This window comes from Fistularia commersonii, chromosome 24 (assembly GCF_037954325.1).
Source record: "Fistularia commersonii isolate RoL2024-O1a breed Wild chromosome 24, RoL_Fcom_v1.0, whole genome shotgun sequence".
Taxonomy (NCBI): Eukaryota; Metazoa; Chordata; class Actinopteri; order Syngnathiformes; family Fistulariidae; genus Fistularia; species Fistularia commersonii.
Window position 1 is genome coordinate 180,132 of NC_141307.1, and position 25,057 is coordinate 205,188.

The 25,057-nt window shown below is 56.9% G+C and overlaps 3 protein-coding genes across 10 annotated transcripts in view; 1 reads left to right on the forward strand and 2 right to left on the reverse strand.

Moving 5' to 3' along the window:
• The window catches only part of LOC147219519 (regulating synaptic membrane exocytosis protein 2-like), an 18,569-nt gene extending 4,639 nt beyond the window's left edge, over nt 1-13,930 (forward strand). The window contains exons 8-38 of one of the 6 annotated variants that reach the window (XM_086171701.1): nt 369-433; nt 522-641; nt 726-825; nt 915-1,038; nt 1,138-1,184; nt 1,350-1,438; nt 1,528-1,563; nt 2,311-2,441; nt 2,508-2,679; nt 3,079-3,229; nt 4,204-4,272; nt 4,499-4,625; nt 4,748-4,855; nt 5,173-5,220; nt 5,497-5,556; nt 5,986-6,045; nt 7,071-7,205; nt 8,269-8,372; nt 8,542-8,571; nt 8,914-9,726; nt 9,811-9,852; nt 9,963-10,001; nt 10,417-10,439; nt 10,518-10,600; nt 10,674-10,781; nt 10,852-11,039; nt 11,123-11,258; nt 11,367-11,479; nt 11,556-11,657; nt 13,006-13,145; nt 13,579-13,930. In XM_086171701.1, the coding sequence (XP_086027827.1) occupies nt 369-433; nt 522-641; nt 726-825; nt 915-1,038; nt 1,138-1,184; nt 1,350-1,438; nt 1,528-1,563; nt 2,311-2,441; nt 2,508-2,679; nt 3,079-3,229; nt 4,204-4,272; nt 4,499-4,625; nt 4,748-4,855; nt 5,173-5,220; nt 5,497-5,556; nt 5,986-6,045; nt 7,071-7,205; nt 8,269-8,372; nt 8,542-8,571; nt 8,914-9,726; nt 9,811-9,852; nt 9,963-10,001; nt 10,417-10,439; nt 10,518-10,600; nt 10,674-10,781; nt 10,852-11,039; nt 11,123-11,258; nt 11,367-11,479; nt 11,556-11,657; nt 13,006-13,145; nt 13,579-13,767 (3,752 nt within the window). In that variant the 3' untranslated portion in view covers nt 13,768-13,930. The remainder of the gene's footprint in view (nt 1-368; nt 434-521; nt 642-725; nt 826-914; nt 1,039-1,137; nt 1,185-1,349; nt 1,439-1,527; nt 1,564-2,310; nt 2,442-2,507; nt 2,680-3,078; nt 3,230-4,203; nt 4,273-4,498; nt 4,626-4,747; nt 4,856-5,172; nt 5,221-5,496; nt 5,557-5,985; nt 6,046-7,070; nt 7,206-8,268; nt 8,373-8,541; nt 8,572-8,913; nt 9,727-9,810; nt 9,853-9,962; nt 10,002-10,416; nt 10,440-10,517; nt 10,601-10,673; nt 10,782-10,851; nt 11,040-11,122; nt 11,259-11,366; nt 11,480-11,555; nt 11,658-13,005; nt 13,146-13,578) is intronic. The other 5 variants (XM_086171702.1, XM_086171704.1, XM_086171705.1 and 2 more) reach the window with 5 other exon arrangements.
• A 1,014-nt stretch (nt 13,931-14,944) lies between these two features.
• On the reverse strand, nt 14,945-21,038 carry lrp12 (low density lipoprotein receptor-related protein 12). Its single transcript, XM_086171708.1, has 11 exons — nt 19,968-21,038; nt 19,481-19,537; nt 19,274-19,409; nt 18,993-19,195; nt 18,684-18,931; nt 18,386-18,535; nt 17,805-18,026; nt 17,451-17,717; nt 17,168-17,370; nt 16,957-17,089; nt 14,945-16,731 (listed from the first exon to the last, which is right to left on the reverse strand). Exons 1-11 carry the CDS (start codon nt 20,029-20,031, stop codon nt 15,862-15,864), a joined length of 2,553 nt encoding a protein of 850 aa, XP_086027834.1. The 5' UTR covers nt 20,032-21,038; the 3' UTR covers nt 14,945-15,861.
• A 479-nt stretch (nt 21,039-21,517) lies between these two features.
• Nucleotides 21,518-24,988, reverse strand: ntaq1 (N-terminal glutamine amidase 1). 3 transcript variants are annotated; one of them, XM_086171710.1, is made up of 6 exons: nt 24,742-24,988; nt 23,169-23,268; nt 23,037-23,087; nt 22,814-22,938; nt 22,625-22,749; nt 21,518-22,554 (listed from the first exon to the last, which is right to left on the reverse strand). In XM_086171710.1, exons 1-6 carry the CDS (start codon nt 24,801-24,803, stop codon nt 22,403-22,405), a joined length of 615 nt encoding a protein of 204 aa, XP_086027836.1. In that variant the 5' UTR covers nt 24,804-24,988; the 3' UTR covers nt 21,518-22,402. The 3 variants fall into 3 exon arrangements, with proteins under 3 accessions (XP_086027836.1, XP_086027835.1, XP_086027837.1); XM_086171709.1 differs by having other exon boundaries at nt 22,814-22,962; XM_086171711.1 differs by having other exon boundaries at nt 22,436-22,554; nt 22,629-22,749; nt 22,814-22,962.
• Nucleotides 24,989-25,057: the final 69 nt, after the last annotated feature.

Consider the following 25,057-nt stretch of genomic DNA (forward strand, 5'->3'; position numbering starts at 1 on the left):
GACGAGGGGTTCTTCTCTTGCTCTTCATCCACCCCTGGATCCGTCCGGTCTCTTCATGGCGTTCGGGAGCTACAAGTCCCGCAGCCAGATTACAGCTGCTCTCAGACCACAGATTACAGCACCGGATCTCTGAGGCGCCGGAGAACGTTCCCCTGAGTACTTAGAACTTCGGTGAGGTCGTGGAAGAGATAGAAAAGCCAAAGATGTGTGACTTTAGAAGCCACCCAACCCTCAGAACCCCTTCCAACTGTAAAAGTAGAACCTGCATTTAGATGTGCAGAGCGTGAACCTGCTAAATGGTTAGAACATACCTGAGATGTTCCTCGGTGGGACCTCTGACCTCTGGTCTTCTGCCCCTCGGTCGCTAGGAGACATGGACGGCCAATGGTGGGATCACGGGTCGTGGCACGGAGAACCCCCGCCCATGTCCATGGTAGGCTCCGAGTCACTTCCTGGCGCTGTAGGTTCTCCTTAAGTGCTGCTCGCGGATCATCTCACTCTTTTACCATGTTGTTCCACAGCAACCTGTCACGTGGCAAACGTCCAAGGATGGGGAACGTCTGATTGGTCGAATTTTACTCAACAAGAGGATGAAGGACGGTTCCGTTCCGGCCGATACGGGCGCTCTGCTGGGACTGAAGGTCACATGGGGTTCCTCTCGCTTCCGCCGCCGCTCCTCTTCCATCCTGCTTCTCTGACGGACCTTCTCTGCGTCTGTTCTTCAGGTGGTCGGCGGGAAGATGACGGAGTCCGGCCGTCTCTGCGCGTTCATCACCAAGGTGAAGCGAGGCAGTCTGGCCGACACCGTGGGACACCTGAGACCGGGTGAGCTCGCCGTGCCAGAAGGTTCCCTCTCCTTCCAGTGGTTTTCTCTCTCGGACCTTTTCTTCTGTGTGGCTTCCGCTGCGGTCCAGGTGATCAGGTTCTGGAGTGGAACGGCCGCGTTCTCCAGGGCGCCACATTTAACGAAGTCTACAACATCATCCTGGAGTCCAAGCCCGAGCCGCAGGTGGAGCTGCTGGTGTGCCGGCCAGTCGGGTCAGTGTCTCAAAACATCTGGACCGGCTGAGGTTCTGGAGACAATCCCTTCTTTGGTGTCAGAATGTCGTGCTGACTGACGCTGTTCGTGTTCCCCAGAGACCGTTGCAGAACTTCGGACTTGTCCAACATCCAGATCGACTCCAGTGAGTTAAAGAGCTCAGAGAACCGAGTAGAACCGGCTTCAGGCGGCGTCCGAAGCGGGTCGCCGCGCCAGCGAGAACCCGGTCGGGTCCTACTGGCTCCCGGGCTTCGGGTCTCATTAGAACAGGGTGGACCTCCTGAACGCAGCTGCTTCTTCTGGATTTCAGGTTCCAGTTCCTTTGACTCTCAGAAACTTGGCCCGTCCATCTCGGTGACGTCTCCCCTGAGCCCCTGCGCTCTGTCCGGACAGGTCTCGGTAAGTTGACCCCGCGTGCTTCTCGCTTCGTGCACCACAGCCAATGAGCTGCCAGATAACGGCAGTTTCCACGGTGACGTGTGTTTCAGACGGGGAACAGGCGAACACTGGTTCCCCGAATCCAGGTAAACGTAGTTCCAAGAAAGGGGACGGATTTCTGTCCGCTCCATCCGTGCTAGAGTCGATAGTTGGTAGAGTCGGAAGAGTCGGTAGTCGGTAGAGTCAGTAGTTGATAGAGTCGGAAGAGTCGGTAGAGTCGGAAGAGTAGGTTGAGTCGGTAGAGTCGGAAGAGTAGGTTGAGTCGGTAGAGTCAGTGGAGTCTGTAGAGTCGGTAGTCGGTAGAGTTGGTCGAGTCGGAAGAGCCGGTAGAGTCGGAAGAGTCGGTAGAGTCGGTAGTTGATAGTCGGTAAAGTCGGTAGTCAGTAGAGTCGGTAGAGTCGTAAAGTCGGTAGAGTCGTAGAGTCGGAAGAGTCGGTAGAGTCGGTAGAGTCGGTAGTCGGTAGAGTCGTAGAGTCGGTAGTTGGTCGTCGGTAGAGTCAGTAGAGTCCAGCTCTGAGAGTTTGGCTCGTGTCCTGTTGACGTTCCAGCTAGATCTGTTCCCGGTCCCGTGGGCTCTGCTCACCATGTGTAGCTCCTTCTCCCCGGCTTCAGATGTTCTTTTATGATTCCTTTGGGTCCCTGAGTTTCTGCCGTGTTCTCAATGTTCCCTGAATCTGAAGATGACTGAGTGTAACTCATGCCAAAAAGCTCTCCAGGGTTCTTTTCCTGGATGTAAGTTGCCCTCCGGCGTCTCTCCGCTGTCCGTCAGCTGCTCTCCTGGGTTCCTCTTTCCATTTTCGGTTCTCCAGGGTTCTTATGTCTTGGTTCTCCAGGTGAAGCTGTGGTACGACAAAGTTGGCCACCAGCTCATCGTGACCATCCTCGGAGCCAAAGACCTTCCCGTCCGCGATGACAGTCGACCGCGGAACCCATACGTCAAAATCTACTTTTTGCCAGACAGAAGGTAGCAAGAGAACTTGTCGATCTGAGGACTGGTCTACTGGCGTTGCTGAGAACCTCGTATTTGCAGTGACAAGAGCAAACGGAGGACGAAAACAGTGAAGAAGTCGGTGGAGCCGCGGTGGAACCAGACCTTCATGTACTCTCCGGTGCATCGCCACGAGTTCAGGGAGCGGATGCTGGAGCTGACGGTCTGGGATCAGGCCCGAGTCCGCGAGGAGGAGAGCCAGTTCCTGGGAGAGGTGAGAAAACAAGACGTGAACTTCACGTCTTCCTCATGAAAACCACCGTGGCCGGTTGTAGAACCGGGCCCGGTCTCGAAACCGGAATCCACGGGTTCCTCTTGCGTTCCTGGGTTCTAGACCCAGCTCTGTCTCGGGACCGTCGTCAAGAAGGAACAAAACCAAATCGGCTCGTGATGAAGAGCCTTTCAAAGCGCAGAACCAAGTCTGAAGGACATCTGGAGCTACAAGTCCATCCCCGACGTGTTGGTCTTGAATTCAAAGGTGTAACCGGGTCTCTTGGACAGATCAGGGCCTCGTTCTCTGGCAGACCCTTCCTGTGACCTCTGGGAAAAGGAGTTTGAAGGCCAGCCCTTCGTGGCGTCCAAATTCACAGCTTTCCTTTTCTTTGGCTGTCAGGTTCTGATCGGGTTGGACTCCGCTCTGCTGGACGATCAGCCCCACTGGTACAAACTGCAGCTGCACGACACCGCCTCGCTGCCACTGCCCAGCGCCTCCCCCTACCTGCAGAGGAGAGGGCTGCAGGACCTCGCCGCCCGCCGGCTGCAGAGTGAGTGATCTCCACAGACAGCAGCTTCTCCAGAAGGTCCTGTCCAGGAGCCAGCATGTATGTCATCGGAGTTCCACTGTAGTGCTCTTGGTGGGAACGAGCTCCGTGGGTTTTACTTTGGGGGAGAAACTTCTCTGGGAGAAACTTCTCAAAGTATCTGACGGTCAGGTGAGGCTGTCAAACAGCAGCTGGTTTAGACCCACGATGATCTCCCGCCGTACGAAGATGACAGGAAATCACGCCGTGTCTTTCTGCCTCTGCATGGAAGCTTCCAGAGCTCTATTACACGTATGCCTTTGGAGATCATGCGTCAGATGGTCCTGGTTCCTCAAGAACATGTCAGCTTTCCACCAAGAAACTCCTGTTGGTTGTCCGTTGTCTCTGAGCGTTCTTGACCCAGGTCTTCCACAAGCCCTGCCAGGTTCTCCGGAGGGTAACTAGGAACGTCCGTGCTGTAGGTTCTCTCAGGTCGCATTCACGTCGGCACCATTTGGTCCACTTGAAACGAATCCTTCGTGTCTTGCTCTCTGAACAAGTCGGTGGAAGTCGGTCTACAATACGCCGGCGGTTGTCCTCTTCTCTGGTGTTCATTGGTAACCCAGCTGGAAGGCTGTAGCTGCTGCAGGCCAGCGACTGTCACAGCTGGTGATTTTGTTGAGGAGGGTTTGGTCCATTTGACTGGTGCCGTCTGAAAGTACCAGTAGGATCAACGGAGGGTCCAACAATGTCCTCCCCCCATCGGAACAGAGTCCCCGGACCGTAAGCTGTGGATACGGCCTGCATCTTCTGATGGCTTCTCAGGGATGGAGGTTCCTATCCTAAGGCCTAAGGCCATCCTTTAAAGGCCCAAAGAGGTCCTAGCATGATCCTGGTGTTTGCTGTGAAGCCTGTGAGCACGAGAGGAACGTCTGGGTCAAGTTCTGTCTTTCTCTGTGTGTCCACTCCTCTATCACCCTCCTCTGTCGCCCCTCCAGGGTCTCAAAGGATCAGCGATGCCGAGTTCTCAGACTTCGACTGCGAAGACGGCATCGGGGTGATATCAGGTGAACTCCAACTCCCGGCGTGCAGCGCCGGAAAACTGTCGAGATGTTTGTGTGTTCAATTTGTGGAGAAGAAGAAGGAGCCCCTCCCCGTCAATGGCACTTGGCAGAAGTCACTGCCATGCATCGTCCTGTGGCGTTCTAGTACCAGATCCAACGGTTTTGTTGCCGATTGGACAGAGAGGTGTCTCATCTGCTTGGTCCTCATCACCTTCTCCTTCTCTTCCAGACTACCGTGTGAACGGGATCCACGGCTCCGCCCTCTCTGTGCCTGAACAGGTTCTGTCCAATCACGGCTCTCGTTCCGATCTGGTTCGCCTGAGGTCCCGCTCGCCGAGTCAGCCGCCGCCCCACAGGTAAGCCTTCCCGCCGGGCGCTCGGTCTTCTTCGGCACAGGGAGGGGCTCGGCGGTCCACTTTGGTTTGCGACCTCACTTCCTCCGGCAACGCTCGTCCTCTAACCTTTGACCTCTGACCAGCGGTAACCCTCTGTATCCGCTGTACCGCGAGGACGCCGTGCGACTGCTGAGGGGGTCCCGACTGAGCCGGGCCAACTCCGACGCTGGCCAGTACAGCAGCTTGGACAGGTATCCAAGTACTGCGAGTAGTCGTACCATAGTGCCGCTGACAGTAGTACCGATGGATTACTCGTACGGGTTCTCGTGATCGTGTTGGCTAGTATCTGACTTTGCTGTGGAAGTGGGTCATAGTAAAAGAAATATTAAGCGGACAGTTAGCGCCAGCTCGTACGATAGTGCTAAAATAAGTAGCGGTACTTAGAATACTGATTGCAGAAATACTTGTTGAACCTGCTTGCAGAACCAGATGCCTTTCTAGCGGAGATGTCATCATACCACCGGCGGTGGAAGCTCTAATACTGAACTGTTTTTCTGTTGTTACAAAGGTCATTCAAGAGAATATCTGTCTCCAACTCTCTTGATTCACACGACAGGTACAATGATAGCACATCCCTGAGTCCATTAGATTAGATTCAACTTCACCGTCGTTACACATGTGCAAGAACAGGGCAATGCAGATCAGTTGGTCGTTCACATTCTTAGTATTTGGTGTACAACACAGAAATAGCTCATCTTGTACATTTCTCAGGTTGTAGTGACAGTGGAAGTTGGTAGTATTCTGTAGCTCTCTATGGTTTTCTGTAGCACTGCTATAGAGTTAATTTATGACTGATACTGAGTGGTATATATGGTTTACTTCTGTCCGGAAGATACCTGAACACCACTTCCTGGCCGAACCACCTGTCCAATGGCAGCTGTGAGGACTACAGGTGAGCCACAGAGCCCGCGGGTGATGTCGTAGCTTTAGGAGACGAGTGGTACTTTGTAGGGGTCGCCTAGATGCTTCTGTGACTATGAATGCCACTGCCTTTTTCTGGGAGGAGGTGACCAGGGACCTCCAAGGGCCCAGAACTGCGGTTTGCCGATTTCACTGAACTTTGAACAAAAGTGGCTTTTAGACTCATAGCGAAACTACTGTTCAAGGGCTGAAGTACTTGCTAGTATAAGTACTTGTAACTTTAGAGCACCTTCGGTGTTGGAACCAGGCTGTGTCGTCACACGGACGGCCAATCGGACCTGATCGGATGGGAAAAGGTCCTACTTGACAACAAAAACAGATGTTAGACCTGCGGACATGTCGGGGTTCTGGGCGCGTGACTCGGCAGGGTCGAAGGTCATGACGCCTTTCTGTTCTCCAGCCAGGACTACATCCCCGACTTCCCGTACGAGCCGGACACCTTCGATCAGGAGCTGCTGAGGTAACGACTGGCGGCCGTTTTGAGAGTAGAGCGGAGGTGCATCACGGTGATGAGGTCATACCTGGACTTCCTGTCAACTGGATCAACATTTTATAACGTTTGCGATTTTGAGCTCGTCTCCAAACCAACGCTTTCATTTCACGTCTTCGGTTCGGTCTTGAATTCCGGAGGATTCCTGTTGACGGGCTGCTCTGACCTCATCAACGTGGCTGCAGCCCTGCATTACTGTGAGCGAGTCATGGCCACCTCCACCTCCCAAGTCTTCCGGGTGTTTCTCTAGAGGTTTAGTCCTCCGGGGCTTCAGGTGAACTTCCAGTCCAAACTCCTCCAATCAGAAGGCCGGCAGCGTTCTCCATAAGAGCTCGTACAAGTGATGTACAGGGATGCTGTGACTGCGCCGGGCACTGGTACAAAGGTTTTGTAGTTCTCCAACAGTAGAACTACAAGTATGGCTTCCATCGCCATGCCCACAATGCACATTTAGAGCATCTAGAAGAGATGAAAGCTTATTTATCGGCCTTCAAAAAGCAGATGTTAGTGGAGGAACGTTCTAGGGTTCTTGTTCCTTGGAACCACAGCCTGGAAGACTGGCCCTGGGAGTGGAGCAGTTTCCCAATTGATAGCGCCTTTATGCTAACATAGTAGCTAGAGCATACGAGTGCAGTGGTATTGACAAACTGGTATTTCTTGAGTGTACGCTGTGAGATCCCTTGAGAAACCACGAGGACGATGCAGGTTCTGCAATGTCTGCAAGGAGGCGACGGTCGCTCTGATTTCTAACCCCGAGCGGACGACGTAACGTCGCACAACGATTGTCGGACACCCGAGAGTTCAAGCGGAAGGTCCCGGAGCTCCGGTGTCGGACTCCTCCCAGCGTCCTTTACGTCTTTATCTCCAAAATTTCTAGCAGGTTTTCTCGGACTCTGGTGTTTGAGGCTCAAGGCGCTACCGCCTCACGTCCGCATGCCACTCCGACAGCGGTTGTCATGGCCGCAGAGCGTGACGGTCGTCCCGCTGATGTTCAGGTACAGCCGGGGAATGGACCGACAGCAGTTCTTCTGCCGCTCCCGGTCCGCAGACCAGCACGCCTCCGTTGGCCGAGCGGACTCCGCCTATCTGAGGTCCAGACGCTCCGCCCCCCCCTCTCCCGCTCTGACCAGGTGACCCGGAGACAGCCAATCGCAGGCCTTGTTTTTGTTGAACCTGGTTCTTCAGCCGTCGGCCGCACCATCTTGATTTCGCCCTCTCCTTACGCCTCGTCCTCAGTGGCTCATGATGACATCACATACAACTCTGTGTCCCGATTGGCTCGTGACGACATCACACCGCATTCTTTCGTGTCGCTCAACCTCCATTTCTTGTCCTTCTGCAATCGCCCCTCTTGTTTTTTCCTGTTTTCTTTCCTTCTCTGTTCCGCATGTTTCGGGGGTGTGAAGGCACCGATGCTTTGCTAGGGAGCGTTTTCAAAACGCTGTCTTTGGTTCTGAAAGTCCTAAAGTTATAACATATTTAAGGTCAGATGGCTCAACACGGTGATGACCTTTGGGGCTGATGAAGAACTTCCCCTGTTGTACTTTGAGAAAAACATTTCTGGCTACAAAAAAAAACACAGAAGGAACTCAGAAGGGTCACTGTGAGAACATCTCCAGGGGTGGAATGTGGACAAAGCTGCCTCAGCCCTCCAAAGATCATGGGAACCCATTGAACATTTGAGGAGCATGAAAGAAAGCCTTGGAGACCGTACGTCTCGGTTGTAACACGGTGTCCTCAGAACTTCTGCGGCCATCAGAAGGTCAGCTTCCCTGTGGGCTCCACCAAGGTCTTTGGGGAATCGGTCCTGAATGTCCGGGGCATTTTCGCACTATTTCTCAGACTTCCGAGACCCATCCTGACTTTACTGGGATCGGTGGGTCGATAAATTCCCCTGAACATCTTTTAACGACGACCCCTTTGAGGAGCTCCGGCTCAAAGCATCTGACTGTGACCTTCTGATGAACGTGAAGTCATATCCACTAACGCTGATCATGTGACCTTTCAGAACCAATCGGTGGCTTCTTCGCTCGATTACCCCGGAGACCAGTGCACAATGCATTCATTCATCGAGAAATAAGTCTTCCCTCTTAGCGCCGTTAGCATTAGCTCGGCCCCCCGAACGACCCGCGCGACCCCTGACCTCTGACCTCTGACCCGGTCCGTCGACTGAAGCCTGTGCTCGTTCCGCAGGGCGGCCGACCCGCGAGGCGGATCCACGCACACCAGTCCCTCAGGAACCCCCGTCTGCGGCCGGCGTGGACGCCAGCTGCCCGTCGTCCCGCCACTGGACCGAAGTACGTCATGTAGACGAGGGCATGTTGTGGCCGACGGCAATGGACCCACGGGCAGCAGCGCAGTAGCTCATGTCATTACTGCACTAGTACCCGGCTGTGCTGTGGTACTACTGCGTCTGGCAGTAGTACCTGTCCGAAGTGCAGTTCCTAACAACACACTGTCTTGCAGATGGAGAGCCCTGTGACACCATGCATGCAGGTACAGCAGGATCTGTGTTCTTGTGGCGTGAACATTAGAACCCATAGGTGTAGAAGAACTCACCAGATCCTGCGGGGTCAGAGTGTGTCAAGTCTGGCTCGAGATCCTCGAGGTTGTAAAAAACCCGCCCCGGAGATGGTCCGGAACACTTCTGGTCCGTTTGCCCCCGAGCCCCGGCTCTGGCTCTCAGGATCTGGAGAAGCTTTTGTCAAGTTCTGCCAGCTGCTAGACTGTCAGATGGTAGTGGTAGGTTAGAGGCGCCCGATTGAACTTCCGCTCCGGCCGTACGATCGCATCATCCGCGCTCATCCATCTCACCTTTCGCTTTTGTTTTTAAATCAGTTCTGACCACACCCGTCATGGGAGCGTCTGGAGCTCCGGCGATCTTCATGTCGCCCTCTCCTCCCTTCAGACGGGCGTCCTCTCCCCAGCAGCCTCCTGTCATACGAGTCCAGGCCCCGCTTCATCCAGAACCCCTGCCCCCCTTCCTCGGATCCGCCCCGCACCCGCTTCCCCTTCCTGCCCAAGCTCCGCCCCCGTTCTCAGTGCCTACACCTGTCATGTCCCCGGCCCCTTTACCCGTCCAAGCCCCGCCCCCGGCTCCGGTACCAACACAGGCTCCGCCCCCGGCTGCGGTACCAAACCAACCCCCGCCCCCGGCTCCGGTACCAACACAGGCTCGGCCCCCGGCTCCGGTTCCAAACCAGGCCCCGCCCCCGGCTCCGGCACCAACACAGGCTCCGCCCCCAGCTCCGGTACCAACACAGGCTCCGCCCCCGGCTCCGGTGCCTGCCCAGGCTCCGCCCCCAGCTCCGTTACCAACGCAAGCCCCGCCCCCAGCTCCGGTGCCTGCCCAGGCTCCGCCCCCAGCTCCGGTACCAACCCAAGCCCCGCCCCCGGCTCCGGTACCTGCCCAGGCCCCGCCCCCGGTACCAAACCAAGCCCCGCCCCCAGCTCCGGTGCCTGCCCGAGCCCCGCCCCCGGCTCTGCTACCCACTCAAGCCCCGCCCCCAGCGTCAGTACCTACCCCGGCCCCGCCCGTAGCTCCGCCTCCCACCCCCGCGAACCCCCTTCCCGCCCCGGCGCCGGTCCGAGCCCTCTCGCCGGTTCGAGCCGACTCCGCCCCCTCTCCGGCCCCGCCCCCGCAGACACCAGGTGCGTATCCGCCGTCGTGAGCGTCTTGTCCTGGTGGTCCCGAACGCTCATTGGCTCCTTCGTGTCGCTTCACGCCGCCGTCAGAGCCGGACCGGCGCTCGGCGACGCCCGGAGGGACTCGGAAAGGCAGGTGTCGGTCGCGCGGGGCCGCGTGGGGCCGCGAGGGGCCGGGCGCCACGGGCGCCACGGGCGACGCCGCCGTTCTCACCTCGGTGTCTTTCTCTGACGCAATGCAGAAGTCACATGGGAGGACCAGCAGAAGAAGAGCGCCAACGGTACCGTTAGCCTCTGAGAAGCATCCCGTCATCCTCATCATTGTCCTTCCTTCCATCTTCATCATCAGCGAAGGGGAGGGTCTCCACACGGAGGTAAAGCCGGGGAGGATCAGGTGGAGGAGTGAAGGACTTCAGAAGGAGCTTCACGTGTCCTTCAGGAGGGTTTCACAGTAAAAGCAGAGGTAGAAGATGCGCGGCTTCAGTGTGTCCGAAGCCGCGGTCAGAAGGCCGGCAGATGTTCCATGATAGAAGGTAGACAGGAAGCGCTAAGGGCGCGGGTCGGCCGACGCACACGAGCCCCCCGATTGGCTCAGACCGGCGGTGACCTCACACGGGTGACGGCCAATAAGCAGACACAAGCGGAGCGGTGACATCACTGCCCAGAACTAACCCCGCCCCCTCTCTGTCTCCACAGGTGTGACCAAGGACACGGTGAAGGTGAGAACATCTCAACTACCCTGTGTGTGTGTGTGTGTGTGTGTGTGTGTCCTCACCTGTGTGTGTGTGTGTTCTCAGGTGAGGGACAGTTTGTCCTTCAGGTCATCGGAAAGCGATGTGAGCGAGGTGTCGTTTGAAGGTTCCTCCGCCGTCCAAAGCAGGTGAGTTCAGTTCCGATCTTTCGGTCTCCGATCATCGGCGGGTCCTCGGCTGAACTTTCATTGGCCCACGCAGTCAGGCCGACGGCCAATCGGTGGAGGGGGGCGGAGCCGAAGGAGGTGAGGCCGGGCCGCAGAAGAGCGAGTCGGCGGGAGAAGGCGAGGAGGACGCCGACCCCTCAAAGTAAGAGACGGGAAGGAGGCGGAGCCTCGCCCGGATCCTCAGGTGACCCGGGTGACTCCGCCCCCTGCAGGCCGGCGGCGGCGGCGGCGGCGGCTCCCCTCCAGAAGTCGTCCAGCGTGGGCGGGGAGATCTGCTCCCTGGGCCGCAACGACGACGACGACGACGACAGGAAACGGCGCTCCAGCTTCGGCGCCAGGATGATGGGGATGGTGGGACTCGGGAAGAAGAGCCAGAGCGCGTCCCAGCTGAACCCCGAGGGTGAGTCCGGGACCGACGAGCCTCCCGCAGAACCGCCGACGGGACCGACTAATCCACGCCGTCCTTTCGTCCGCCGGCTCCAGAGGAAGAGAAGAAGAAGAAGGTGATCCGACTTCCTGTCCAGAGGAGCGTGGAGACGGGGTTGGCCGTGGAGTTCAAGGCTCGCTTCACTCGCCAGCCCAGCCGGGACCCCGACGCCGAGGACCCCAAGCCCGGGGCGTAAGAGTCCTCCTGACACCTTCTCGTCTCGCGTAGCCGGCTTCGGCGGGTTCTCCGTGTTCTTGTGGGTTCTGCTCACCTTCTGTCCAACCCTGGTTCATCCGGCAGCCTGATCTTTCCCGGAGTCAAACTGGCGTCGGACAAACAGTTCACGGGCTTCCTGGAAGGCTTAGGCCCCGCCCAGCTGGCCGGGAGGCAGACCCTGGCCACGCCCCCCATGGGTACCGACCGATCGCATTGGCTCTGCCGCCGTTGAGTATCGTAAGACATCGATTGACGGGCCGCTCCGATCGGCAGGTGACATCCAGATCGGGATGGTGTTCAGGAAGGAGCGTCTGGACGTGGAAGTCATTCGGGCCCGAGGCCTCGTGGGGAAGCAGGGCAACAAGAACACGCCAGGTACTTCCAGATGTACTGCAACATGTACTGCAGCACATGCTTCTTCTCCTCTTGGGCTTTTCCCTTCAGGTGTCGCCACAGCGAGTCCACCTTCTCCATCTAACCCTATTCTCTGGATCCTCCTCTCTCACACCAACGCCCTTCATATCCTTTCTCACCACGTCCACAAATCTTCTCTTTGGTCTTCCTCCAGACCTCTTGCCTGGCAGCTCCAATTCCAGCATCCGTCTACCAATATATTCTCTATCCCTCCTCTGTCCATGACCCAACCATCTCAGTCTGGCTTCTCTGACCTTCTCTCCAAAACATCTAACATGTGCTGTTCCTCTGATAGACTCCTTCCTGATCCTCTCCATCCTGGTCACTCCCAAAGAGAACCTCAACATCTTCATCTCTGCAACCTCTAGTTCTGCCTGCTGTCTTTTGGTCATTGGAACAGTTTCTAGTCCAAACATCATCGCTGGTCTCACCACTGTCTTGTACACCTTTCCTTTTATTCTGGCTGAAAGTCTTCTATCACATAGTACCCCTGACACTTTTCTCCACCCATTCCAACCTGCTTGGACCGTCTCTTCACCTCTTTTCCACACTCTCCTACGCTCTGGACTGTTGACCCCAAGTACCTGAAATCCTCCAGCTTCTCGATCTCCACTCCCTGTAGCCTCACCGTTCCACCCGAGTTCCTCTCATTCACACACATATATTCTGTCTTGCTGCAACTAACTTTTATTCCTCTTCTCTCCAGAGCATACCTCCACCTCTCTAGATGTTCCTCTACCTGTTTTCTGCTCTCACTACAGATCACAATGTCATCTGCAAACATCATGGTCCATGTACAGCTGACCCCTGATGAAGTCCCACCTCCACCTTGAAATTCTCTGTCACTCCTACAGCACACCTCACCGCTGTCCCACAGCAGGCATACATGTCCTGCACCAGTCTAACTTACTGCTCTGCCACTCCAGACTTCCTCATACATACCCTCGCTCCTCTCAGCACCCTCTCGTATGCTTTTTCTAGGTCTGCAAAGGCCCAAAAGGGCCTCCTCTGACCTTCTCTGTACTTCTCTATTAGCATTCTCAAAGCAAATTCTGCAGCATCATCATCATCATCATCCCTCTGACTTTTTCTCTACCAGCATTCTTAGAATATGTAACATCTGTAGTACTCGCTTTCTCTGAAACCACTGCATAAAAATGCAGTAATAATACACTTTCCTATAAGTTCATTTTATGTCCCATCAACTTTATGCCCCTCGAGTTACAACACTTAAACTAACACTTGTCATAACATTTATAAAGTCAAAGTGTGTGTGTGTGTGTGTGTGTGTGTGTGTGTGTGTGTGTAGCTCCCTATGTGAAGGTGTACCTGATGGACAACGGAAAGTGTCTGCTGAAGCGTCGAACTCGTCTCGCCAGAAAAACCCTGGACCCTCTGTACCAGCAGCAGCTGCAGTTTGAGGAGAACCCTGAGGGGAAGGTCCTGCAGGTGCAGATCACACACACACACACACACACACACACACACACACACACACACACACACACACACACACACCCAATCACATGCACGCAACCACACGCACGCACTCAATCGCACAATGTGGACGTCACTTCTCCGATCTTCCGATATGTAAATAAGATGTTGTTAAAACTGAGAAGCTACATTTGCGGAGACGACACAGTGCGGCCATCTTGTTTTTGAAAGTCACCCCCATGCTGACCTCTGACCCCTGCGCCCCGTAACTCCGAGGGGAGAAGCGCAGACGGGTTGTTTGTTGTGATGCTAAAGGCTAACAGCAGAACCGCCTGTGCGGAAGCAGAAGATTAAATTGATCGATCGATCGATCGATCGGTCACCTGAGGAATCGGCGACGTCGCGGTTCACGAGCCCTGAAGGTCCGTCTGTCCCGTGTGCTCAGATCATCGTCTGGGGAGACTACGGCCGGATGGACCACAAGTCCTTCATGGGAGCGGCTCAGATCCTGCTGGACGATCTGGACCTCTCCAACATGGTGATTGGCTGGTTCAAGCTGTTTCCCGCCACCTCGCTGGTCGACCCCGCCTTGGCGCCGCTGACCAACAAGGAGACGGAGGGCAACAAGGTGTAGCGCCGGGGGGGAGGGGCACCCGGGCGCCGTGGTGATGTCATCGCCGGAGGACACGCCTCCCGGCACGGTGACCGATCACGGGCGAGAGTTGGGGGGAAGCGGACGTTCCCTCTGAGAACTGGAAACCAGTTGAAGAACTGATCAATAAAGATTGTGAATGTTCTGTGGATTCTCCTGGCTCGTCTTCTACCGGGTTCCTGGAGCTGTGCTGCAGAGAGAGGACAACATGTTCCTGAAGCAGGTGTCCTGGAGGTGACTGATGACGTTAGACCTCCTCCAACCCATCAAGGTTCTAGCAGGAACATGTTCCAGCACCCCTGCTCGGGAGGCTTCCTGGGTTCCCCGACGAGAACGTTCCAACAACAGCATTGCAAATCTTCCAGACTCAAGTTCTGACTCGCTGACCCGCGAGTCCACCTTCTCCATCTCACCTGATCCTCTCACCCCCACGACCTTCATATCCTCTCTCACTACCTCCATCCATCTTCTCTCTGGTCTTCCTCTGGACCTCCAGTTCCAGCATCCGTCTAGCAGTATACTCACTCTCCCTCCTCCGTCCATGACCCGACCTTCTCTGACCTTCTCTCCAAAACATCTAGCATGTGTCGTCCATGATGGACTCCTTCCTGATCCTCTCCATCCTGGTCACTCCCAAAGAGAACCTCAACATCTTCATCTCTGCACCTCCAGCTCTGCCTGCTGTCTTCTGGTCATTGCCAGTGTTTGTAGATCATCTCACCAGCGTCTCCTCCACCTTTCCTTTCCTTCTGGCTGATGTTCTTCCATCTCATAGCAACCCTGATACTTTCCTCCACCTTTTCTGTAGAGCATCACTGCATCTGTAGTAGGTACTCTTCCTGGGCATGAAGCCACGCTGCTGTTCACAGCTGCTGACTTCTGCTCTCCGCTACTCTTTCCCATAACTTCATTGCATGGCTCATCAACTTTGTTCTAAAGTTCACACATTTCTGCAAACTTATTGTTAAAAACAGGCTCCATCAAGCTTCTTCTCCATTCCTCAGGCACCTTCTCCGTCCCTTAGACCCTGTTGAATCATCTAATCAGAAACTCTACCGCTGCCTCTCCTAGACACTTCCACGCCTCCGCGGGTACATCAGGACCAACTGCCTTTCCACTCTTCACCCAATCAATAATCAATACGTGGTGAAATCAGAGGTTTTGAAAGGTGAAACTTTAATGGTTCAGTTTACAGACTCAAAGGAAAACAACCGACATCATGCAGATCTAGAAACAACAACAACAACAACAACAACAACCGGAGAATAAATATCACTCACACGGCCGAGACCCTTTGTCAGGACTGGACCCAGACCAGGATCCGGCTTCAGAGCCGGACCAGCTCCCACTGTAAACGTTCACTATCTAACACGGGCCGGGCTCCGGCACCAGAGGCTTCCGGACCACGGAGCCCTGGAGGACCAGAACCTGGACCACCAGACGGGGGTCTGAGAGAGGAAGGGCCCAACTAACTTTGTCACCTTTACTTTCTTTATCTGATATGGGGGAGGGTAAGCTCAAAGTAAACTCACCAGGCTAACGCTAGCCCGCTAGCAGCCGCCTCAACTGATCTCGAGATCCTGCTAATGGTGGGAGGAGTTTCATTCGTACCGATGACGAGGAGGACGGATCGGGGATGAAGGTCACGCCGGCATCCGTTGACATCACATCATCCTCGACAGACAGTCTTCTGCGTATTAGAAGCATAACCTGCTGAGAGCTAACATGCTAATATTTGCTGGCACGTTAGACCGCTGTAATCCTTTCTGGACTGTTAGCATGTTAAGCTATGGCAGCGAGTTAGCTAGGTCTATTCCTTGTCGTGGATGAGTCTGTTAGTCTGACGCTGGGCTCACGCTCTGGACCGCTGCCGGCAACAAACACCAACACAAACAAATAAATTAAATACTCGATCGACAGTTGAGGGTGACAATTAGCCCGTTAGCGTGTCCGCTAATGAGTCTGAAACGGTAACCGGGATGGCGTCACGGGATGGGGGTTGGATTTGGTTTCCGGGGAGGGCGGCGGCCGCGGGAGGAGGGCCGCGGCTCCGCGCCGCCGTAGCGGGCTAGCCCGTTAGCAGAGCAGCAGCGGCTCGTCGTCGCTGCTCTCCGTCTTTCCCGCCGCCTCCAGACAGACGTCGGGAATCTGGGCCGTGTGAACGATCCCGCAGTGTTCGCAGGGGCCGTTTCCACGGTGATGTCTGGCGGCGCGGCCCGCGGCGGAGGACGCTCGCGGCTCCAGCAGGGGCTGCCGGACGTCGGCGACCGACGCCGAGGGCGAGTCGGAGTCCGAGGCGGGGACGAGGAGCTCGACGTCCTCTTCCTCCTCGGGGGCCTCGGACCCGGCCCTCGCCGTCTCCAGCTGGCGCAGAGGACTGTGGTTGGTCCAGGGCCGCTGGCCGGCCGGGGCTCCGGTCAGGTTCCTGGCCAGGCGGTGCAGGTTGCGGGCCAGGCGCCGCAGGGCGGAGGCGGGCGGAGGCGGGGGCTCGGTTTGGTCGTGACATTCCACCACGGCGACGGGGCCGGAGGGGGGCGGGGCCTCCCTGGGACGGCTCCGCGGGCGATCGCGGCCGGGGGCCGGGGCGGCGGCCGCCGGCACCGACACCACGGCCTCCACGGCGCCCGAGGGGGCCGTCTTGTGGGGCAGGGGGGCCACGGGCCCGCCCACGGCGCCGGCGCTGCGCTCGCGCCCCCGCTCGCCCTCCGTGTCCGTGTCGTCCGAGTCCGGGGAAAGGAGGTCGGACCCGGAGCTCCCGGAGCTCCCGGACCCCCCGCTGTCCTCCAGGTCGGCCGACACCAGAGCCAACGAGCCCGAGTGGCGCGACCGCGAGAAGGTGAAGAGGCGGCGCCACAGGTTGCTATGGCGACCGCTGGAGGGGAGGCGCAGCGAGGTGAAGCCCAGCTGAGAGCGGACGGCCAGACGGAGGTTCTCCAGGACGGACGCCTAGGCGGAGAGAAGAAACAGGTCGAGGGAAGGTCAAAGGTCGGGGCGGCGGGTAAAGCGGGCAAGAAACGGCGGGACTCGAGAACTACAAACATGGCCTCCGTGTAAGAGCATATAACCGGTGCGCGTGCGAGCCCGGAGGATGCCGGAAAGGTTGAAGAAGGACCGAACGAGAGGTCCGTCAGGAGGAGCTTCAGCCTTCGGGTCCCGGAGGCGTTGCCTCACCTGACTCCCGGAACACACCGGGAAATCCTCCACCGGGGGGATGAGGCCCTGGGCGATCAGCTGGCCGTAGGAGGGCGGGGCCTCCCGCCGCAGAAGCTCCGCCTCCACCCTGGACAGCTGGGTCTCGAACGACCTGCGACCGCCAATCAGAGTGCCGGGTCAGCGGCGGGCGCGGCGCGGCGGGCGGGGCGCGGTCGGCGTCGGCGCTAACCTGCGTTCGAACATGCGCAGCGAGTAGAGCTTGCAGGTGCAGCCGAGGGCGATGACCAGCAGCAGGCCGCAGATCAGGCTGCCGATGACGGCCGCCGTGATCACCCTGGTGGGCACGATGACGGGGCAGCTCTCCTCGTCGCTGCCGTCGCCGCAGTCGTCCTGGGCGTCGCACACCCACGACTCGAAGACGCAGCGGTTGTTCTGCGGGGAGAGGTCAAGGGTCAGACGGGGGGGGGGGGGGGGGGGGGGGGCTCGACCGGCCGTCGGAGGCGGACCCTCACCTTGCAGTGGAAGTTCCCCGGCTGACAGAAGAAGCAGTTCTTCTCGTCGGATCCGTTGGGGCAGCGGTTCTGGTAGTTGCAGCGGTCCGACCGCGGGTAGCAGGCGCCGCTGCGAGAGCAGGGGAACTCGCCGTCCTGGCAGGACGAGCAGTTGAGCTCGTCGCGGCCGTTGGGGCAGTGCCAGTAGCCGTCGCAGCGCTGCGTCTCCGTGTAGCAGCCCCAGTTCCCCCCGCAGGGCAGCTCCCACGGCAGGCAGAAGCCGTCCACCTGAGGAGACCACAGGTCAGCTGGAGAACCCGCACACACACGCACACGCACACACACACACACACACACACACACACACACACACACCTGGTAGGTGACGTTGAAGCCCCTGGCGGCATTGATCTTGTCGGCGTAGAAGTGGACCCTCAGCTGGCCTGAGGAGGACACCACGGCCACGGGCGCCCGGGAGTCGAAGGCGGTCAGGACGCGGAGCAGGTGGCGAGGGTTCTCCTCCAGGCCGTCGTACACCTTCACGTAGTCTCCGTAGCCCGTCCCGTCCAGCTTGAAGTCCGTGAAGCGCAGGATGACCTGAGGAAGCGACCGCCGCGGTGAGCGCGTTAGCTTTGCGGAGGTTTGGTTTCCCCTCACGCTCGCTGCTCGAAGGTTCCTCGCCATGGTCCCTCCACCTCACACGCCCGGGGCTTTCAAACATCCATCCATTCATCCATTCTCCAGAGCTTCTTCTCACACCCGAACCCCTCCAAAGACAAACATCTTTGAGGAACCAAGTGCTCCTCCACTCAAAGGCCTCTAAGTTCTCCTGACAAAGAGGAGACCACGAACGCAGACAGCTCAGGAACACCCTGATGAACATCCTCTACAAATCTATGCTCCTCGTCATCCGGAGACGAGGAGCGTACAGACAGAACAAGGAGAGCTCAGAGGACCTTCCTGTGGTCTCCAGTGTCGATCAGCCAGGTGCAGTTGCTTCCAGGAGGGTAGAAGTCGGGGTAGTTTGGGGAGCTGAAGGACCCGTAGAAGTTCCTCAGACGTTCTCCACAGGAGGGAACGTCACAGTCCATCTCATCGCCCAGGTCCTGAAGACAACATGTGACATGTCACTGCTGGCCTGAAACCCTGAGGTCAGGTGGTCAGGTGTTGGAGAGTGGAGATGATGGTGAGTGGAGCTGATGGTGAGTGGAGGTGATGGTGAGATGATGGTGAGTGGAGATGATGGTGAGGTACCTGGCAGTCGATGCTGCCGTCGCAGCGCAGGCTGTGTGGCAGGCAGGTGTAGACGCGGGTGTAGCGGGACAGGCAAGGGAACTGGTTGAGGCTGCAGGGCTGGAAGGAGAAGGCCGAGTCGGCGCACATCTCCTCGTCCGAGTTGTCCCCGCACTCGTCCATGGAGTTGCAGCGCCACCAGTCGGGGATGCACTTGCCGTTGGAGCAGTGGAACTGGTCCACCTCGCAGCCCGCCGCCTCCGGCTTCCCTGCGGCGGCGCCGAGTCAGCATGGAGCGCAGAAGGCCGCGAAGGCGCGGCGGCAACTCACCTGTGACGTAGGACAGGCGGAAGCCTTTGCCGGCCAGGCCGTCGTCCGAGTGGAAGTGGATCCACACGTGGTCCTGGGAGGAGAGGTAGGGCGGCGGCAGCGTGGAGCCGCAGGCGCGCACGCCGTCCAGGCCGCGGTAGCCGCTGATGGAGATCCAGTCGGCCGAGCAGCGGTGGGACCCCTGGAGGTCAAAGTCCTGGAAGCTGCACGGGGACGGGTTACGACCGGAGAACCCGGAGGCGGACGCTCCCCGACCTCCGACCCCCGTGACGGAGCCTCACCTGACGGTCACGGCGTCTCCGGGGCGACCTCTGATGTTCCAGCTGCAGTTGAGCTGCGCCGGGTACTGGAAGGGCCACCCGGGGCTGGTGATGATGCCGCTGGACGCCCGCAGAAGCTCCGCCCCCTCTCCGCAGGCTGGCGAGGACACACGGGTTACTGACCTTCTGAACATCCCGTCATCATCACCATCATCATCATGTCCTCACCGTTTGAGAGCCCCGACACGTAGACGTTGTCGTTCCTCTGAGACGCAGCGATGCATCCTAAGAGAAACACCGGATAAAGATCGGGAGAACATCAACATCTGGAAGCCACTTTGTCCACGTGAAGCGTTTTCCAAAGTTTCCCTAACATCTGGAGAAGTGTTTATGAAGTTATCGGTTTCCTCTAAGGCCTGATGAGGAGCCTTCAGAGAACAAAAAACAGTCGGCGCAGAAGGATCAAGAGAAGATCCTGCGAGGGGACTGATGGGACTGGTCACCCAGATGCACTTCATCTTGGTTTTTAAGACAGCCAGACTTAAGGCCCGGTGACGCTGGATATCTGCAGTTCACTGCTATAAAAGCAGAAGCTAACTCCTCCCAGCCCAGATGGACAACTCTGGGACTTCTTAGGATTTCTCCAGTTCCAATGACATATCCTTTTTGTCTGAGTGAACCCCGACCCCGGAGGGGTCAGAGGTCACCAACCCACCTGCCAACAGAAGCAGGGAGGCGCAGGCCGACTGTGGGTGCCTGCGGGCAGGACGGAGGGCCATGATGGAGCCGATGGGTCGCCAGCCGCAGGGTTATTGCGACGACGACGGTGATGATGAGGATGAAGATGAGTCCAAGGTCAACAGCCAGCCACAGCTGTCGGCCGCAAGCACAGAACTCCCCCCGAGAAACAGCTGACACATCTATCTGTTAGCTTAGCTCGGCTAGCACCGACGGCCAGTGGATTCGGATCTGTGTGCTAACGAGGCTATCGGCTAACCCCGCTAACACTCTCCGTCCCGGGGAGACAAAGACTCTGGTTAGCTTGGCTAATGCTAGCTGTTAGCTCAGCGAACGAACGGAGACATTTTACCGACAAACAACCACTTTTACGTCCATGTGAGACTGGACCGAACCAACGCGGACACTGCGTTCAGAACTAAATCACTCCTAGCCGGCGGGGAGACGCTCGTTCTGGGGCAGTTAGAGCCGCCAGGAATCCCGGGGAAGACGGTCTCCTCCAGCGGCTAACCAAGCTAACATTAGCAACGCTCTCCGACTCGACGGGACATAACGCTGCTCAGACGCCAGCTAGCCCGACCCTCCAGAACCGTTGGCATGGATCCCAGGACGGGACGCTGGGCCGGCGGAACCCGAACCGAGGATCGGCTCCAGCTGAGCGGCTAACAGAACATGTTGACACTCTGTTAGCCGTGAGCCGTTAGCCTGCCAACAAAAACAGTCCGCTCAGCTGCTCCGTGTGTTGATGACTGAAGCCCCGCCCCCCGGATCACGTGATCCCGCTGTCCTATGGCGAGGCGGCAGGACGGGGCCGCGACCTGTCAATCAAAACGATCGCTTAGAAGAGTATTGGAAGAGCAGGAGGCAACGTGTGGGACAAGAACATCCAGGTCGATGTGTGGAAACCACCTGGCGGCGTTGGAGAACCTCCATGGTCACAGAAGAGAGAGGAACCATGAGGGGATGTGAGAGAACCTCCATGTTCCTCAGAAGAGTGAGGATCATGGAGGTGATCAGCTCGTCACCAGGCGTTGGAGAACCTCCACCGTCATTGGACTCTCGTCACTCAGCGGGCGACAAAAGGAACCATGAGTCCTGAGATTCTCCCGGGACTCGGGTGGAGCTCCTGGTCTTTCCCCTTCCAAAGCCCTGAAGAGCTCCTTGGTGAGGATGGTCTTCAGGCATCCCACGCTCTGTGCTTCTCCAGCTCTCTGGATTGGACTGCAGCAGCTCCTGGAACTTGTGATTCTGCCCCATGTAGACCTTCTTCCTCAAGCCTCCACTGGCCTGCAGATACCAGCTGTTAAGCTGTGAGGGTTCCTCAGAGCCTCTTCAAAACAGGACCTGTCTGAGGAGATGAGACTCCTCCTCACCAGAGGACCTCATGTTCTCTGAACCCTGAGGAGCATCGAGACAGGAGCTCACTGTCAGCAGCCTCACTTCTCCTGGTGGCCAGTTGATCCTCCGACACCTCCTGGCGCGAGGACCCGTCTCCACCAGTAAGACGAGGTCCACACATGTTCCCCAGTGATTTGAGCCTTTATAAACATTCTTCATGTGGTCTGCAAGAGAACCATCTCACGATCATCCTGAGTAAGTCAGAACCAGAGCCCTCCGGCACTGAAGGACCAGGTCCAGTAGATACCATCGGGTTCTTGTAGGCCTCAACCAGAGGTGAAACCAACCCATCCATCGCCAGGGAACAGGAGGTCTGGCTCCAACGTCCACTCAAAACCTCCTCCTGCAGCAGAGGGATCATCTGGATCGTCGGGTCCATCTGCTGCAGGAGGAAGTTCTGAGCTGATGGAGATGAACCACACAGGTGACGCTTGAGAAGCAAAGAACCTCCACTTTGAAGGACGTGAAACCTTTCAAAAGAAGACAATTGAAACACTTTCACTCTCCTGATGTTCCTTCTGGTTGGACCGGAACCTTCCACCCCAAGCAGGGAGCTGCAGGCATTCATCAGAAGGTCAGGAGTGGCGTGACCACCTGACCCCCGAGGAACCTCCACGTTTGCCGCTCCTTCTAGAGAACCTGGTTCTGAGTTCTCCTCTGTGGAACTCCAGGTTGTAACCATCCATCCACCCGTCCATACTCGTTCATGATCTTCTCAGAACACACACACACACACACACACTTTAGCCTACAGTGTTTCTGACATGAAGTTCCCATGCATTCCATGGAGACCTCTTGCAGAGCCAGAAGACCTGTGGTTTTATTGCAGATGGAAGCGTCAGAAGACCCTCAGCGGAGGCCGCGACCTCTCAGGTCGTCCGATCGGTCCTTCGGCGAAACCCCGTCGGGAAGGTATCGATCGGACCCGTCTTAGTCTCTGAGGTCAGAGGTCGCGCTCCGTTACCCCGGCGACGACAACGGCTTCCTCCAAAATGTCCGCCCGGCGGCGCGGGTCTACGGCGCCGAGGAAGATGCAGCTGGAGGCGAGGCTGAAGAAGAGGCTGAAGAAGGGGCGAAGGTGCGCAGGAAGCGGTCCAGGCTGTAGACGGCGCCCCAGCCCACGCCGGCGTCCATGGCGATGAAGTCGTCCAGGTTCATGTGAGACTCTGCGGAGGGAACGACACGCGGGTGACGCGGCTGCGACCTCGGGCGGTTACCGTGGAGACGGGCGACGACCTGCGGTGCGGATGGGGGGGTACGGCGGCGGGGGCATCCTCCAGGAGCCGTCGGCGTGCTTCATGTGCGAGCGGTCCGACGCAAAGTGAGACAGGAAGCAAGGGGCGGGGACCACGCGCAGCTTCCTGTGGAGACGGGAAAGGGTCAGGGGTCAGGGGTAAGGGGTCGGCCCTCCTGGGGACGCCCCACCTGTGGTACGGCGCTCGGAGGTGGCGGTCGGAGCGCAGCGCCTGCGAGGCGTACTCCTCCAGGCTGCAGGGGAACGCCAGCGCCGAGTCCAGGTCGTACACCAGGGCCTCCGATTGGCCGCCGGCCTGCAGCAGGATCACATGGTAGTCCTGAGGGATCACATGGTAGTCCGGTTTCAGCGACGCAGCTCCTCATTGGCTCGCTCCGGCGTGACATCACTGACCCAAATGACAGGCTGGTCCCCGTGTCCGGACCTCTGCTTCCACAGAGGAACCTGAGGAGAACCGGCGGACCGGGGAACGTTACGAGGTGCAGGACCACAGCGGGTCCTGAGGACCTTCTGCAGATCCCTCACCGTTCTGCTCCGGTTGGAGATGAAGACCACGAAGAAGTCCTCCAGAGGGGCGCTTCCTTCGCTCCGCGCAAACTCACACAGCTTCCACACGTTCTCTTCGCTGAGGATGCACAGAGGTCAGAGGTCGCTCCGGCCCAGACCATAATAGTCCCCTCCTGAGGTCACAGTACTCAGAACTACACCGAGTACTGCTCCATGAACCTACTGCGGCTCCTCCAACAGCCGAAAGGGAGTACTGCAGCGCCCTCTGAGTATTGCAGTACTACTCTGAGTATTGCAGTACTACTCTGAGTATTGCAGTACTACTCTGTGTATTGCAGTACTACTCAGAGTATTGCAGCGTCCTCTGAGCATTACAGTACTGCTCTGTGTATTGCAGTACTACTATGTGTATTGCAGTACTACCCTGAGTATTGCAGTACTACTCTGAGTATTGCAGTACTACTCTTTGTATTGCAGTACTACTCTGTGAATTGCAGTACCACTCTGTGTATTGCAGTACTACTCTGAGTATTGCAGTAGTACTCTGTGTATTGCAGCATCCTCTGAGTATTGCAGTGCTACTCTTTGTATTGCAGTACTACTATGTGTATTGCAGTACTACTCTGAGTATTGCAGTACTACTCTGAGTATTGCAGTACTACTCTGTGTATTGCAGTACTACTCAGAGTATTGCAGCGTCCTCTGAGCATTACAGTACTGCTCTGTGTATTGCAGTACTACTATGTGTATTGCAGTACTACCCTGAGTATTGCAGTACTACTCTGAGTATTGCAGTACTACTCTGTGAATTGCAGTACCACTCTGTGTATTGCAGCATCCTCTGAGTATTGCAGTGCTACTCTTTGTATTTCAGTACTACTATGTGTATTGCAGTACTACTCTGAGTATTGCAGTACTACTATGTGTATTGCAGTACTACCCTGAGTATTGCAGTACTACTCTGAGTATTGCAGTACTACTCTTTGTATTGCAGTACTACTCTGTGAATTGCAGTACCACTCTGTGTATTGCAGTACTACTCTGAGTATTGCAGCAGTACTCTGTGTATTGCAGCATCCTCTGAGTATTGCAGTGCTACTCTTTGTATTGCAGTACGACTATGTGTATTGCAGTACTACTCTGAGTATTGCAGTACTACTCTGTATACTGCAGCCCCCCCCTCTGAGTACTGCAGTCCCAGTGAGTTGGGTGCAGTAGTACTCTGTGTATTGGAGTACTACTTTGTGTATTGCAGTACTCCTCTGAGTACTGCAGTCCCCCTGAGTTGGGTGCAGTAGTACTCTGTGTATTGCAGTCGTACTCTGTGTATTGCAGTAGTACTCTGAGTACTGCAGTCCCCATGAGTATGGTGCAGTACTACTCTGAGTATTGCAGCACTACTCTGTGCATTGCAGTACTACTCTGTGTATTGCAGTAGTACTCTGAGTATTGCAGTAGTACTCTGAGTATTGCAGTACTCCTCTGAGTACGGTGCAGTAGTACTCCGAGTATTGCAGTACTCCTCTGAGTACGGTGCAGTAGTACTCTGAGTATTGCAGTACTCCTCTGAGTACGGCGCAGTAGTACTCACCAGTAGCAGCTGGTGTACGCGCAGCTCTCGCGGTTCGTCGGGATTCTCGTCGCCGGCTTCATCTCGGTGTGACACTAGAATCCCTCCGCGGAAAACCGGAAGTGACGCCAGGCCCTCTGCGGTAAACCGGAAGTGACGTACGCCCCCGCGGAGGGGACGGAAGAACTTCTCGGCGCCGGGAGCGGCAGCAAGATGGCGGACGGAAGTGACGCGCAGTCCAGAGAGAAACCCTGAACCCTGAGAGGAAATGAATGACATCTACTCATCTACGGAATTCTTGAGGGACACTTTAATTTTGACGATAGTATTTAGAGAA